The 13851-nt window shown below is 36.4% G+C and overlaps 1 protein-coding gene across 1 annotated transcript; it reads left to right on the top strand.

Moving 5' to 3' along the window:
* Positions 1–11022: 11022 nt before the first annotated feature.
* LOC142597909 (elongation factor 2-like) lies at positions 11023–13618 on the top strand. The gene has a single exon (XM_075734921.1). The coding sequence runs from the start codon at positions 11023–11025 to the stop codon at positions 13543–13545; it is 2523 nt and encodes an 840-aa protein (XP_075591036.1). The 3' UTR covers positions 13546–13618.
* Positions 13619–13851: the final 233 nt, after the last annotated feature.

The following is a 13851-nucleotide window of genomic DNA, read 5'->3' as shown; positions in this document are numbered from 1 at the left end:
ACCAGCTCCCGATTGAAGCCCTTAATAAGTACGTTCTGATCAGAATTATGCTTCACAGAGGAATGACTTTAAACAATCGATCTTTAAACAAATTAGTCAGTGAGATTTGGAAGCAAGATCACTTTTCAACTTCTCATTTGGATGTTTTAAATAAAATCAGAGAAGAATCGCTAGCCTCTTATTTAGACGTACGTCTTAAATCTATTGCAATTATGCTCAACAGTAAAATAGAAGGTGAAATCGACAAATCAGCTGACTTGTTAAAAGAAGTTTTATTCTCGCTTATACCTAGAAATAGCATAATTGAGCACGAAATTGGCATTTTATGCCTTCATACCAACATTCGTTTAGATGAAGCAAACATGGACGAATTTTTAATAGAAAAAATAATAGATTTGATCGATTCTTATAGCAAGAATGACACATTACACATTTATTATCCAAGTGACGATAATCTTGCATTATTGTTAATACAAAAAACTTTTCTGAAGAACAGAAACTTAAATACTTATTTGGAAGTTTTGGAAAGATATACTTTGAACGCGAGCACAAGTAACGATTTTATTTCAAATTTGTTGCTATTTTTCATTATTGTGCCTCATCTGAATGATCTTCAAAATTTTGGTTTTAGGGATAAACAATCGCAAAGCGCTCACAAAATGGAAATAACGCCAGTCTATGCTAAGCATTTCACTCCGTGTCTACATGAATGTTACGAACTGTTGCAAGTGTTTATTAAAACGCGATTCAATGAAGTTTCTCGGCCGATTTCGGTGTTGCTTTACTATCTCTGTCATGCAATTTCGATAAACTCTAGTTTTTGCGTCAGACTTTGCACATTAATATTTACAATAACTTCCATTAGCAAGAAAAACTTCACAAACGTCGACCAAAGTTCAAAGAAATACCTTTATTATCGCACTGTCGACCTATTTGAAAATCATGATAGCAATCACAGCAAATTCACTATATACACTACTGATGATAATCAGACAGATTTACTGGCAAACATTTTGATAGACAGTCTGGTTTTATTTTGCTCAAGCCACGTGTCGAATATCGCAATGTCTGCGTACCCGATGTATTTGCGCCTGATGGAAAAAAACAAGCAACTGGACAACTTTGAAGACCAGTTCGTTCAAATGATCAATAATTTGTTTTACAACATTAAAAAATATGACTCTTCAATAAGCCATAATGACGAACAGATACAGCTATATATTCAAAACATCGATTCTTCTGTCAAAGCGCAGCACTGCTTGTATTCTAAGTTCAGCATGCAGACAGATATAGCCGTTGTTCGCTACGCCCTCTTATTTGCACTGAAAATGAAAAATTTGTCGCTGCTATCTCCATTTCTCGCCAAGTTCAGTTCAGATTACTTCTTTTGCATCTCTATTATATTTCACACTTTATCGTCCCAACAAGAGCTTTTTGTAGAAAACATTCCTTATTTCATCATTGAAATATTTATATTTTTCAAGAATAAATTCTCCAATTTGAACCACAACAACAATGCATTCAAATATGAAACGTTGGTGAACAACCCAAAAAAGATTTTAAACGAACCACTTAAGCTTAGCATCCAGACTGTAATCAGATTGTCCATCGACGAAAGTGTTTTACCAGAGAATGTTTCAAATGTATTTTTGAGATACTACAAGATGATCGACGCCGCAGTAACTAAAAAAGAAACTTTAGCCGTAGTTTACAACAAGTTGAACACGTTTTTTAGTGAGTCAACCACGATCGACGAAATTGGCGAGTTTTCAGCTTTGATTTGCATTCTTTTTATGCACAAGCTTCATATGCAACTGTATGGTAAGATTTCTGATTTACACTGGACATCCAACATCTGTAACTATTTACTCATCATGCCTAAAACATTTACAGGGTGCCAATGTCTTTTATTTATGATTTTGAACAATATTTTGTTGAATATCTCTTTAGAACCAACGCCAGAAAAAAACGAAATTTACCAAACGATCATTTTGACCGTTTATAAAATCATAGATAAAGATGATAAATTATGGACTACATTTATTATATTTAATTTGCTTCCAAGGTACAACGACTTACCCATTGACTTTTTAAAAAATAAGTATGCAGACGCAAAGAAACATTTACATATTGTAAATTTACTTTTGCAGATTGAAAAACCCGATAAATTCATAGAACTTATTGAGTTTCACGTACAACAGTATTTATCGATGATAAATAATGTGCAAGTGGAGAATAACAACATTTTCAGCCGTACCCTTTTCAAAACTAACAAGACATCTACTCTAACGAACAAACAACTGTCAAATGCATTATATGAAAACCTCAATGCTCACGGTGTTTTAAACCAAAATATAATAAATTGTTTCAAGAGTTGTAACATTTCTTTAGCCATGGAAGAGTGTAATGAAAAACAAGGTAGACAAACTTATTAGCCACAAATTCATATGTTAATCACTACGTAGCAATTATCTTTTGATTTGGCTGCACTTTAGCTCGTTTAGCAGCTTTTAACATATTTTTTTTTTTTTCTCTATAACGCGCATCGATAACCTTCACAAAGCTTAAAAATTCATTCAGGAAAACACTAGGTTTAATTTGTGCGATTGTTTTATCAGTTTCACCAAACATTTTTACTGTATTATAATAGTTCTCTTTAGTGTTATACAACAGTGCTTCTAGATCATTAATTGCTCGCTCGTTCAGTGCGTAAAATCTTCGTAAAATATTTTCAAGAGGATCTGGAACGGCTTGGCTCTCGTTTTCTTTAATTATAGTGTTTAATAAATCGTGATATTTTTCAAACTCTGATTTGGCTTGAGTGATCAGAGCTTCAACATTATTCATCTCAAAATGTTTTAACTGCTGTAGCGAAGAGAACTCGCCCATGAGTTCCAAGGTATCTCTGTCTCTGTCGTAAAAAATATCTACTAGATATTGGACAAATGTACGTACAGGCTTGGTAGTAGTTTTAAAATCTTCCAGTTTAGATAAAATATTTATCTTGAATCCTAGCGCATTGGATTGATTTAAAATATTACCTATCTTCAATATTGCTGCGATAAGTTTTTTGAGGCGTTTAGAACTTTGAATTGCCATGCAAGCATCTGAGAAAGTAGTAAGCATGAGATTGATATCCATGACATTTTGTCGAAATGTTTTGATGAAAATAAAAGCCTCCAGCCGAGGTTTTATTTTTCGTACCGTAGACAAACTTGCGATAAACTGCTCAGGCTTTTCTAGTTTAGTCACGTCTTTTCCAGCTCTAATATAGTCAGTTATAAGCGTTGTTTCTTCCGGAGTCGGTGCGATATTGACAAGTTTTTCAGCTTCTTCTAAAGACAATTGGTCATCATCCAGATTCATAATTATATCTCTCAGTTCTGCAAAAGTATAATTGTTGAACCCGGAAAGAATAATGGTAATTTTCTGACTACGCTTTCTATCAGTTAACAAACTGATAGATTTGACTTCTGTAGGTTTTTCGTTCACAAGATCTGTTTTCATAGATTTTTTACCGAAATATTCCTCCAACTCTCCCAAATTCAAGTTCCTCAAATAATCAGCGAAATCAGTGCAAAAGATTGTACCAGACGGATCTTCAACTGGATCCCAAGCAATTTTACGAAACTTAGATTTGTTGATCACAAGTTCTTTGTTACCGGCTTTCTTCACAGGTGGTGGAGGCGGAGCTTTCTTAATGCCTAATTTTCCTGCGAAAGTTTTTTTGGCAAATGCTTTCTTTGGCGTTTCAGCTTTCTTAGTGGCTGTAACATCTTTTTTAGCCGCTAAGTCGGCGGTGCCTTTTTCCAATCCATCGCTCGACTCATCCATATCTTCATAGTCAGCGAGGCCTCCTACTCCAGTAGCAACTCTTTGAGATTTACGATTCTTTTCTTTAGCAACAGAAGACTTAATTTCTAAGAATTTTTGTATCAAGTCTGAATATTCAGTCGGCGTATTAAATATAGCTTTATCTTCTTGAAGCGCAAGTGTAGACAAATAGTTTAGTCCGCCTCTCTGAATGATTTTTTTAATTTCTTCGTCCACAGAAGCATCTGAATCATCCATTTCATCTGAATCAGAATTTCCGAAATTAGGTATTTGTGCAGTAAGAATCTCATCGGCCGTAATAGCGTTGGTCTGGGTATTATCGACGTTTTCATCTTTTTCACCTAGACCCTTTTTGAATATACTGTCTAAATTTTTGCTAGTAACTGCATCAGGCCCAGTCTGTGTAGTAAAGTCTACAGCGCTACTAAAATCTGAAAATCCTGGTATTTTGTTTTTATCGATGTAATTAATATTCTTCGTCAATTTACCAGGCATACCTACCGGTACGGTAAGCTCGACTGGAATGTTAGCCCCTACAGCTCCGTAACCTCCAATACCTTTTGAACCAGACGCGGGTAGCGAACCGAACACAGTTCCACTGAGCCCAAACGGTGCTCCAAGCATAGCTAAACCTTCTCCAATGTCAGCTATTTCTTCTTTGTTGTTTGTAAGTGCTTGAACAACTTTTTTCATTGGTGGGATTGAACTTTTCTTCTGTAAAAATCTATTTTGAATTTCGGAACAAATTATAGCTATTCGTTGAAAGTAAACTTCTTGATCGACGAAAAAAGGTATAGTCTCGATTACGCTGCCCGATTTTGAAATTAAGTTTAATGCAGGGACCGTAGTGCTCTCAGCCATGGTAGTAGTGTTTGCTACCCCTAACACGTCTTCTTCTTTAGCTATTTTACAATAATATCTAACAGTCCTTTGGCTAGTTTTCATGAAATTTGAAAAGTTTTCAGAATGCAACGCTTGCTCAGATACATATTTTGCTTGTTTACTGGCTTGAGTATGGTTTTGATTATCAACATTTTCAGAGCTGACTGATGCTACAAAAAAGATTTTTGTCGTTTACGAATACTTACTTTTACTTATGCTCAAGTTTGGTTTTTTAACTTCATGCGGCTGCGCAGTTTTAGACGCTTCGTGATCAAATTTATCTTGACTATATCGTATGGGTTCTGACAAATGGCTAGCTCCTTTTTTCAGAAAATTATTTAACTTTGCTATTTTTGACGGTCCTAAAAGTTTCGACGAATTTATAAGTTTTTTGTTACTAGTAATATTTGCAGGACTTAAGTGTTTTTTTAATAATCCTTTCCCCAAAACTCGAGCCGCCTTCAAACCATTAACCAATACAGCTTTAGAAACTTTTTCAGCAGGATTATAATTCATTAGTGCTTTGATTGGGCGATTATTTTCGGATATTTTTATATTCGCTAGATTTGGTAAAGGAATTTTTGCAGCAAATGACTTCAGAGTGACTTTTTTTCCTGTATCTGCAATTTTTAAGTTTTTCTTTATGGGCAAATGATTACCTGATAAACCTGGATCTATTTTAATCTCTTGAGAACGTTTAGTTTTAAAAAGCATAGAATGAGCTGCAGATGTAGTGACAGGCGGTTTACTATTGCTAGAATTTACCAAACGGGGAGAAATAATCTTTTTTGCATTCGCGTATTCAAGCTTCGATAAAGCTAAATTTGGTTTAACCAAAACTTTTGTTATACCGCTCGGTAGAGATCTATTTTTCATAAATAACAAATTTTCGTTTTTGACTATCTCTGATTTCGCTGCAAGTTTTATTACTGGTTTCACCGATACTCCAGCTTTATTTAATGGTTTTAATAATTTTTCTTTACCTACTATCTGAAGAGTTTTCATTGAACTATTGCGATCGACGTCCATTTTTTTTATAAAAACAGATTCTGTTTTTGGTACGGCAGTACTTGCTTTACTACCAGATGGCAATAATCGGTTTTCAGCAGGTCTTTTTATTAGTGGTTCAATATTTTTTTGACTTGGAGTATTAATTTTTTCTACTACAACTGTTTGCGAGTGGGTTTTTCTGTTTAACGAATGCTTGCCAACAGGAGACGTAATTAACGGTTTTGACCGAATTGCACTGGATTTCTCGTTTTTCATTAAAGGCTTTTTGGCTAATCTAATGCTAGCTGCGTCCACTGCAAGAGGTTTTGAACCGTCTTGCTGGTTATTTGGAGCAAAAATGCTAGTAGTTTTTTTTTTTAGAATATCAGCACTAGATCCTTGCGAATCTACGTTTTTTTTAGCAGCAGATTCAAAACTTTTCGTAATTATATCTTTCAAAGCTATAGTTTTTCGTTTCATTATAAGAGATTTCTTACCAGATTCCGTTTTGCTAAGAGACTTTGTCGCTAATAATTTAACATCTTTATGTTTTAACTTATCAAGTAGGTTTATGTTATTTTTATTCGACTCCAAAGTATCGAAATCATTCGATAAATCATTAGGTGACCCGTCTCGTAGCATATTTCTTACCATTTTACCTGTATTCCTTTCCGCTGATGCATTTTGAACCTCGTTTGATACATCGGGCTTTTTAACAGGATCAGATTGCTTTGCTGTCAAGTCAGTCGAAGTGCCAATCTTTACGTTAGTTTCCAAAGATGCCGCCAATTTTTTCAATATTTTTCTTCTAGGTAAAAAGCAGAGATCTTTTCTAGTAGTAGCCTTCTGACCAGTTCTAGGAGAAGGATTATTGGATGCTAACGATTTAGCGGCAGAAGTGTTATTATTGTTGTCTTCGGCAAACAATGATTTGATGACTGGTGGAATGGAATTTCTCTCGTCAACAAAGTTAGTCCATGTTTTATTTTTAGTCGTATTTTTGATTTCTTCTACGTCGTAATGAGCAAAATTTTTTTCAGCAGACCCTTCAGTGGCAAGGATAATTGGTAAAATAACCATAATAGGAATACCGTTAATACCTTCTAAAACCTTATTAGTGTTAGGATCCAGAACTGGCAAATATGCTGGAGCTCCTTCGACAGATTCATCGATTACGAAAACGTTCCCATCTTCGTCAACTTTAGGAACCGGGATTTTAAATTCATCGCAGAATTCAATTACACCCGGATTTAGTTCCATACAAACTTTTTCACAGTTTGTGTCTTGAAAAATTGGCAAACCTGCTATGATTTTGGGCAAATTAATAATAGGAACACGTCTATTACCGTTAATATATTTCAAGTCATTTTTCAGATATCCGAAAGATCTCAAGTATGTCATGAACTGCAACATTTCTGAGCAAACAAAAGACTTCTTTGCAAAAGGTAACATCATTGTGGAGGGGATTTCCAAACCTTGGTAATCGTCAGCAAATAAGCATCGAGCACGACTTATTCCCGGAGTCGAAATGTGGTTGTAAGATTTGGACGAAGTTTCTGCATTTTCTCTTACTAAATTTACGTAGACGTTGAGTGTAGGCGCAATCGATTCATTCCATTTAATGAAGCGATTACCCGTTTTAGAATTTAGTCTAGGTTCTGTAACATAAGGAGTGAGAGAACCAGCTAACGCAGACCCCGATGTAATCGGTCCTTGATTAATAGCAGAGCTAATATCGTGTTGTAAAACATCCATTAATTGTCGAATTTTAGCAATTTCAGGACTGTGAAACCCTGTGTGGCTTCTTAATCCTTCAAAACATTCAGAGTAAATTTCTAATGCTCTTCGATATTGTCCATATTGATGACACAGAATACCTACGCTGAGAAGCGTAGTTAATAAGGAGTATGACGTTCGATCTCCATCTGAAATTCGCATTCTGATATCCAATGCTGAAAGTAGAGCTGCAAGACTATCTTGAGCGTAACCCAGAATTCTATAAATTAACCCAATGTTACAATAAGCGTCTGCTACGAGTTCGCTCGGCACTTCTGCATCGACGTCACCGAAACATTGAATTCGAATAGCCAGACATCTTTCAGCATAAAAACCTGCTAAATTGTATTCTCTCAAAGCGAAGAACCGATAAGCCGCTTCGTTACAAATATCAGCGGTCAAAGGGTGCGCAATCCCATATAAATATTCGTAAAAACTCACTAAGTCCTTATAGTACGATTTGACTAAGTCATAATTCTCGTAAAGTACGTTTAGTTCTGCGACTTCGCGTAGTATCCCCAAAAACACCGCGGGCTCTGAAAGTATGATAGGTTCTAAAGTTGTAGGTTCAACTTTACTTAAGTTAAGCCAAGCTTCTTTCAAGCGATCTGGATCTTTTTCGTCAGATTTGACTACTTCTTCAAAAAGATATCTGATGGTTGAATCAACTAAATTACACAGTAATTTTAAGTAACTGGAACCATTTTCTGTTTTTTGAATAAGAGCGTAGCATCGACTAATAATGATCAATTCGAAAACCAAATCAGAGTGTAAGCCACAGCCCTTAATGTTGATTAAATAATTTCTTGTTAGCTCGTAGCATTCATTTGCATAAAGTAATGCATCGTTGTAATTTCGCTTACTCAACGCATTGAATGCGCTAGTTCGAAGCTGTTCCCTTAGTTTGTTAACTTTGTAGTAATTGATGTCTCGACAACCCGTTAAATGCTCGAATTTCTCTAGCACTCTCAAAGGTCCAAGCAAGATGTCGTTTTCATCGGAACATGATTGCCGCAACATCTCAATGTCGTAGTAGAGACTGATGTTTTGACGACTATTCACCGAAGTAGCAACCTTTCTCGCTTCAATACCTAAAGAGTCTTTGTTTTCCGCGAGATTCATGAAGTTATCTATAACCTCTCGAGCATTTACTGAAAGGGATTGCATACTACGAATACTGCCTGGAGCAAGATTCGTGGCTGAAATATTCAGCTTGACTTTAGACTTGCTTATTTCCGATTTATCTGACATATATGCAAAGATTTAAACCATTCACATGAATATAACACATATAAGAACTTATTTACAAATTAACATACGAAGGAGCATCAAAAAATTTCACAATTAACAAACGTCAAAAACTTTCTTAAATATCCAAGTGATAAAAAAAATAATTCTTGAAAAATAAAATAATCTTTCATAGAGATAAAGTATTTTAGTTTATGATGTGTTTCTCTTTTAGGTACCATTCATAGAACTAGAATGACACAGTAAATAATTTACGTTATGCATAATGCCAACCATCAAACTAGTAATCTAACGTCAAACGAAGATGTAAGTTTGGTCCTAAGGGATTTAATTTCAGAGGGTTTTCACGCAAACTGCAAAAATATTTCTTGATAAATTTAATATTCCTTCATATATCAAAGTACCTTCTTTGATTATTGGTCCCAAAAGCGTAAACTTGCACCGGATTCAGCAAGAATCAGGTTGTTACGTTCAATTATGCGGTGACAAACAATATTATAACAACGAGGCTAAAACAAGTGAGCCTCTGCACTTGCTAGTTCGTTACAACAATCCGTATCAATTGCAAAAAGTCAAGGATACAGTAAATGAACTAATAATAGAAGCTGATAGCTCTCATCAAGGAGGCAACAAGCGGAATCAAAAAGCACATCCAAAGAATGTTAACAAACCTTCGGTCAAGCTTGTACAATGTTACTATACTTTACATTATTTGGCGCATACAGTTCCCAAGCTGACAACAAACAATTTACTCCAGCATTATCAAAAAATGTACGGCACCCCCCTTCTTCAGTCTATTTTAGATATGGGAAAAGGTTTGGTAGCGAGAGCACTGCTAGCGATCCCGGGAAATGTATTTTTCTTGCAAGATTGCAATACCAATGAGATCATAACAAAGCCAGAACAAGTAAATCCAAGTGCTGTATATAAAATTCTTCCGCAATATGCTTCCAAAATGAGTTGCACAATATTTATAAACGCTCTCACTCGAGCTATACAAAAGAGCGAAAAGACAAATAACTTAGCCAATGAAACCGACAACTCGTATCTTGTTTCTCCCAAACGATCGAGCCACGAACCGTTGGAATGCGGTTCAACGGCGACTTTGATAAAAAGCGCTTCAGCAAGCTACGATATAGGTGATGATTCTAAGGCTAAGTCTGGAATGCAGTTCAAAAATTCATCAGCAACATACTCGTTGGAAGACGGATCTCACCTCTTTAAATCCAAGCTCAATCAGAAAAACAAAGAAGAATGTAATCAGTTCGATACAGTATCAGCTGAGCCCAGTGGTAAATCTATCAATCCGCACTTACGAAGTTTCGATTCTCGTCCGGAATACATCGTTAATGACCCCAACATTTCTACTCATCAAAATAAACGAATTTTAAACGAAGCCATTATGCAACAACATCATCCGCAAATATCCTCTAGCTCGCATATTTCGCCTCCTACAAGGACATACGAAAACAGGAATCCTTCAACTACTACTTACAGTCCGCCGATAAAACCAAACATGTCGTACTCAAGTACCGCCACATCGTTTGACCCTCATGAACATCCGTCACGCATAGATAAATCGAATGATGTACATTCTTATTCTACCAACATCCCGGGAGCCAATGGATCGACTTTGGATAGCGTAAACGTTAACAAACAATACTATTACATGAATGATTTCCAATCCAACGTGCAGCCCATAAATAGCACATCTTTGATCACTAACCAGCGAAGCAAAGACCCAGTTGTAAACAATATGTTAATGGCTGAACCGCGTAACATCAATGGTCTTATCTTGATTATTCAGGCGCATCCTTCTAAACAAGTCAGAGAACCGGTTACTTTACTTTTTCAAGCAATACATCGCGTACTTATAACACATTTTTTAGAATCATTGAAATATTCAACGATTAGCGTAACAGAAGGTGCAAACCATTGGAACGGAATTACTTTTATTCAGTTAGTTAAAGCTTTTAAACACGACTATGGAATCGACTTACGAAAAATTAAAATAGATAACAACAACATTATAAAGTTAATATATAAATTAGGTTGTCCGCAATTATTTAAGCTACACTGGGACTCTTATAAAACCCTAGATTTTCGGATTACTCTCGGCAATCAAAAACTTGAACCCGATTTTACAAGTATTAAGCGTTAAAATTTTTTTTTTAAATACAATGTTTATGCTAAATTAATCTTTTTTTTTTTTTTCGTTTATCAAAATAATCGTTCTGTCTAAAGTTTCACGCATAATAAATCAAACTTATATATAAAATCTAGTGAAGCAAAATGGTAAACTTTACAGTCTCTGAGCTCCGAGAAATTATGGGGAAGCCCCATAATATCCGTAACATCTCTGTTATTGCACACGTAGATCACGGAAAATCAACTTTGACGGATTCTCTTGTTTCAAAAGCCGGTATCATTTCTGCAAAAAATGCTGGTGAAGCTCGTTTCACCGATACCAGAGCCGATGAACAAGAAAGATGCATTACCATCAAGTCAACTGGTATTTCACTTTTCTTTGAAGCCCAGCTTTCTGAGGACAAAGAAAAAGAACCATTTTTAATCAACCTTATTGATTCGCCAGGTCACGTCGATTTTTCATCTGAAGTAACTGCCGCACTCAGAGTTACCGATGGTTCACTTGTCGTAGTCGATGCAGTTGAAGGAGTCTGTGTACAAACCGAGACTGTACTTCGTCAAAGCCTGGCCGAGCGAGTACGACCTATTCTCCACATGAACAAGGTCGATCGATGTTTGCTAGAACTTAGACAGTCTCCTGAAGCAATGTACGATACTTTCCGTAACAACATCGAAAACGTAAACGTCGTCATTTCAACTTACCAAGACGAAAGCATTGGATTTGATGCTCAAGTTGCTGCAGATAAGGGAACTGTATCTTTCGGTTCCGGTCTCCACGGTTGGGCTTTCACCATCGAACGATTTGCAAAAATGTACGGCAAAAAATTTGGTGTTTCAACTGATAAAATGATGAAGAGACTTTGGGGTGAAAACTACTTCAACGTAAAGACCAAGAAATGGTACACCAGCAAAAGTTCCAACGACACCGACCTTGTTAGAGGTTTCTGTTTCTTCATATTAAAGCCAATCATCGATTTGTTTGAAGTTACTCTCAATTCTGACAACAGCGCCCAACGGGACAAACTCGATAAAATGTTGGTCAGCATGGGTGTTGAACTTAAATCTGATGAAAAAGAACTTCAAGGCAAACACTTACTCAAGAGAATTATGCAACTTTGGTTACCAGCTGGTGACACTTTACTTGAAATGATTGTAACTCATTTGCCATCCCCAGTAGTTGCTCAGAAATACAGATGTGGTGTTCTTTACAGCGGTCCTCAAGACGACGAAGCTGCCAAAGCCATAAAGGCTTGTGACCCAGAAGGTCCATTGATGATGTACATATCTAAAATGGTTCCAACTTCGGATAAAGGACGATTCTACGCCTTCGGCCGTGTCTTCTCCGGTACTGTGGCAACAGGACAGAAAGTAAGAATTCTCGGGCCAAAATACACTCCAGGATCCAAAGAAGATCTTGCTGTTAAGAGCATTCAACGAACTGTTATTATGATGGGCCGTTTTGTAGAACAAGTTCAAGACGTTCCATGCGGTAACACATGTGCTCTTATCGGTATTGATCAATTCTTGCTCAAATCAGGAACTATCACTACTTCTGAATCTGCTCACGCATTCAACAGCATGAAATACTCTGTATCTCCAGTTGTAAGGGTTGCCGTCGCACCAAAGGACAGCAAAGAACTTCCAAAACTTGTAGATGGTCTTAAGAAACTTTCTAAGTCTGATCCGCTTGTCGTTTGTTCATCTGAAGAAAATGGTCAACACATTATTGCCGGATGTGGTGAACTTCACGTCGAAATCTGTCTCAAAGATCTCAAAGAAGAATACGCCCAAATAGATATTACTGTTTCTGAACCAGTTGTATCTTACATGGAAACTATCACTTCCACTCCTACTGATCCTGGTATGACTAAATCTGCGAACAAACACAACAGACTTTACATGACTGCTGAACCTCTTCAAGAAGAGCTTATACTCGACATTGAAGATGGTCGTGTTAGCCACAACGATGATGTTAAAGAACGATCCAAAGTTCTTTCTGATAAATACGGTTGGGACAAGAACCACACCCTTAAGATATGGTGTTTCGGTCCTGATTTAACTGGTCCTAACGTTTTTGTTGATCAAACTAGTGGTCTTCAATACGTACACGAACTTAAGGATCACGTCAATGCTGGTTTCCAATGGGCTACCAGAGAAGGAGCTCTTTGTGAAGAAAAGATGAGAGGATGTAGATTCAACCTTGTTGATTGTGTTCTCCACGCTGATGCCATTCACAGAGGTGGATCTCAAATAATCAGTGCCGCAAGACGTGGTATTCTCGGTATTCAATTGAACTCTGAACCAAGACTTGTTGAACCTATTTTCTTGGTAGAAATTACCGTACCTGAAGACAACATATCCGGTGTTTACTCTGTTCTCAACAGAAGAAGAGGTATTGTTACCTCAGACGAAGTTCGTCCAGGAACTCCATTACACGAAATGAGAGCCTTATTACCAGTAGCTGAATCCTTTGGTTTCACTTCTGACCTCAGAGAAAAGACTCAAGGTAAGGCCTTCCCACAATGTGTATTCTCTCACTGGGAATTACTTCCGGGTAACCCATTTGATTCCTCTTCGTCTCACTACTCGACAATTACTGCTATTCGTAAGAGAAAGGGTCTCAATGAAGCCTTCCCATCAGCTGATCACTTCCTAGACAAACTGTAATTTGCTTGATATCTCTACTTATTTTTTGTACTCGTTCATAAAATATTGTAATTAGTTATTTTTGTTACTTAAATCTGCGCTAATATTACCTACTTAGCATAACTAATTACGCATTAATATTATGTACTTAAAACTCATATAAGGTTTATATTTATTTATAACGCAGCTATAAAAATCAATACATGGGTAAAATTATTTTATACCAAGTGAATTTGAAATTTTTTTAGGAACTCAAGCAATACGTCGATTGAAATTTCGAACAAGGAACATGGAAACGGTATGTTAAAGCATTCCAAAACAGATGGA

The sequence above is a fragment of the Dermatophagoides farinae genome, unplaced genomic scaffold (assembly GCF_024713945.1).
Source record: "Dermatophagoides farinae isolate YC_2012a unplaced genomic scaffold, ASM2471394v1 contig1, whole genome shotgun sequence".
NCBI classification, from domain to species: Eukaryota; Metazoa; Arthropoda; class Arachnida; order Sarcoptiformes; family Pyroglyphidae; genus Dermatophagoides; species Dermatophagoides farinae.
Note: the sequence above shows the minus strand (reverse complement) of the source record. Positions and strands in the feature narration are given on the sequence as shown.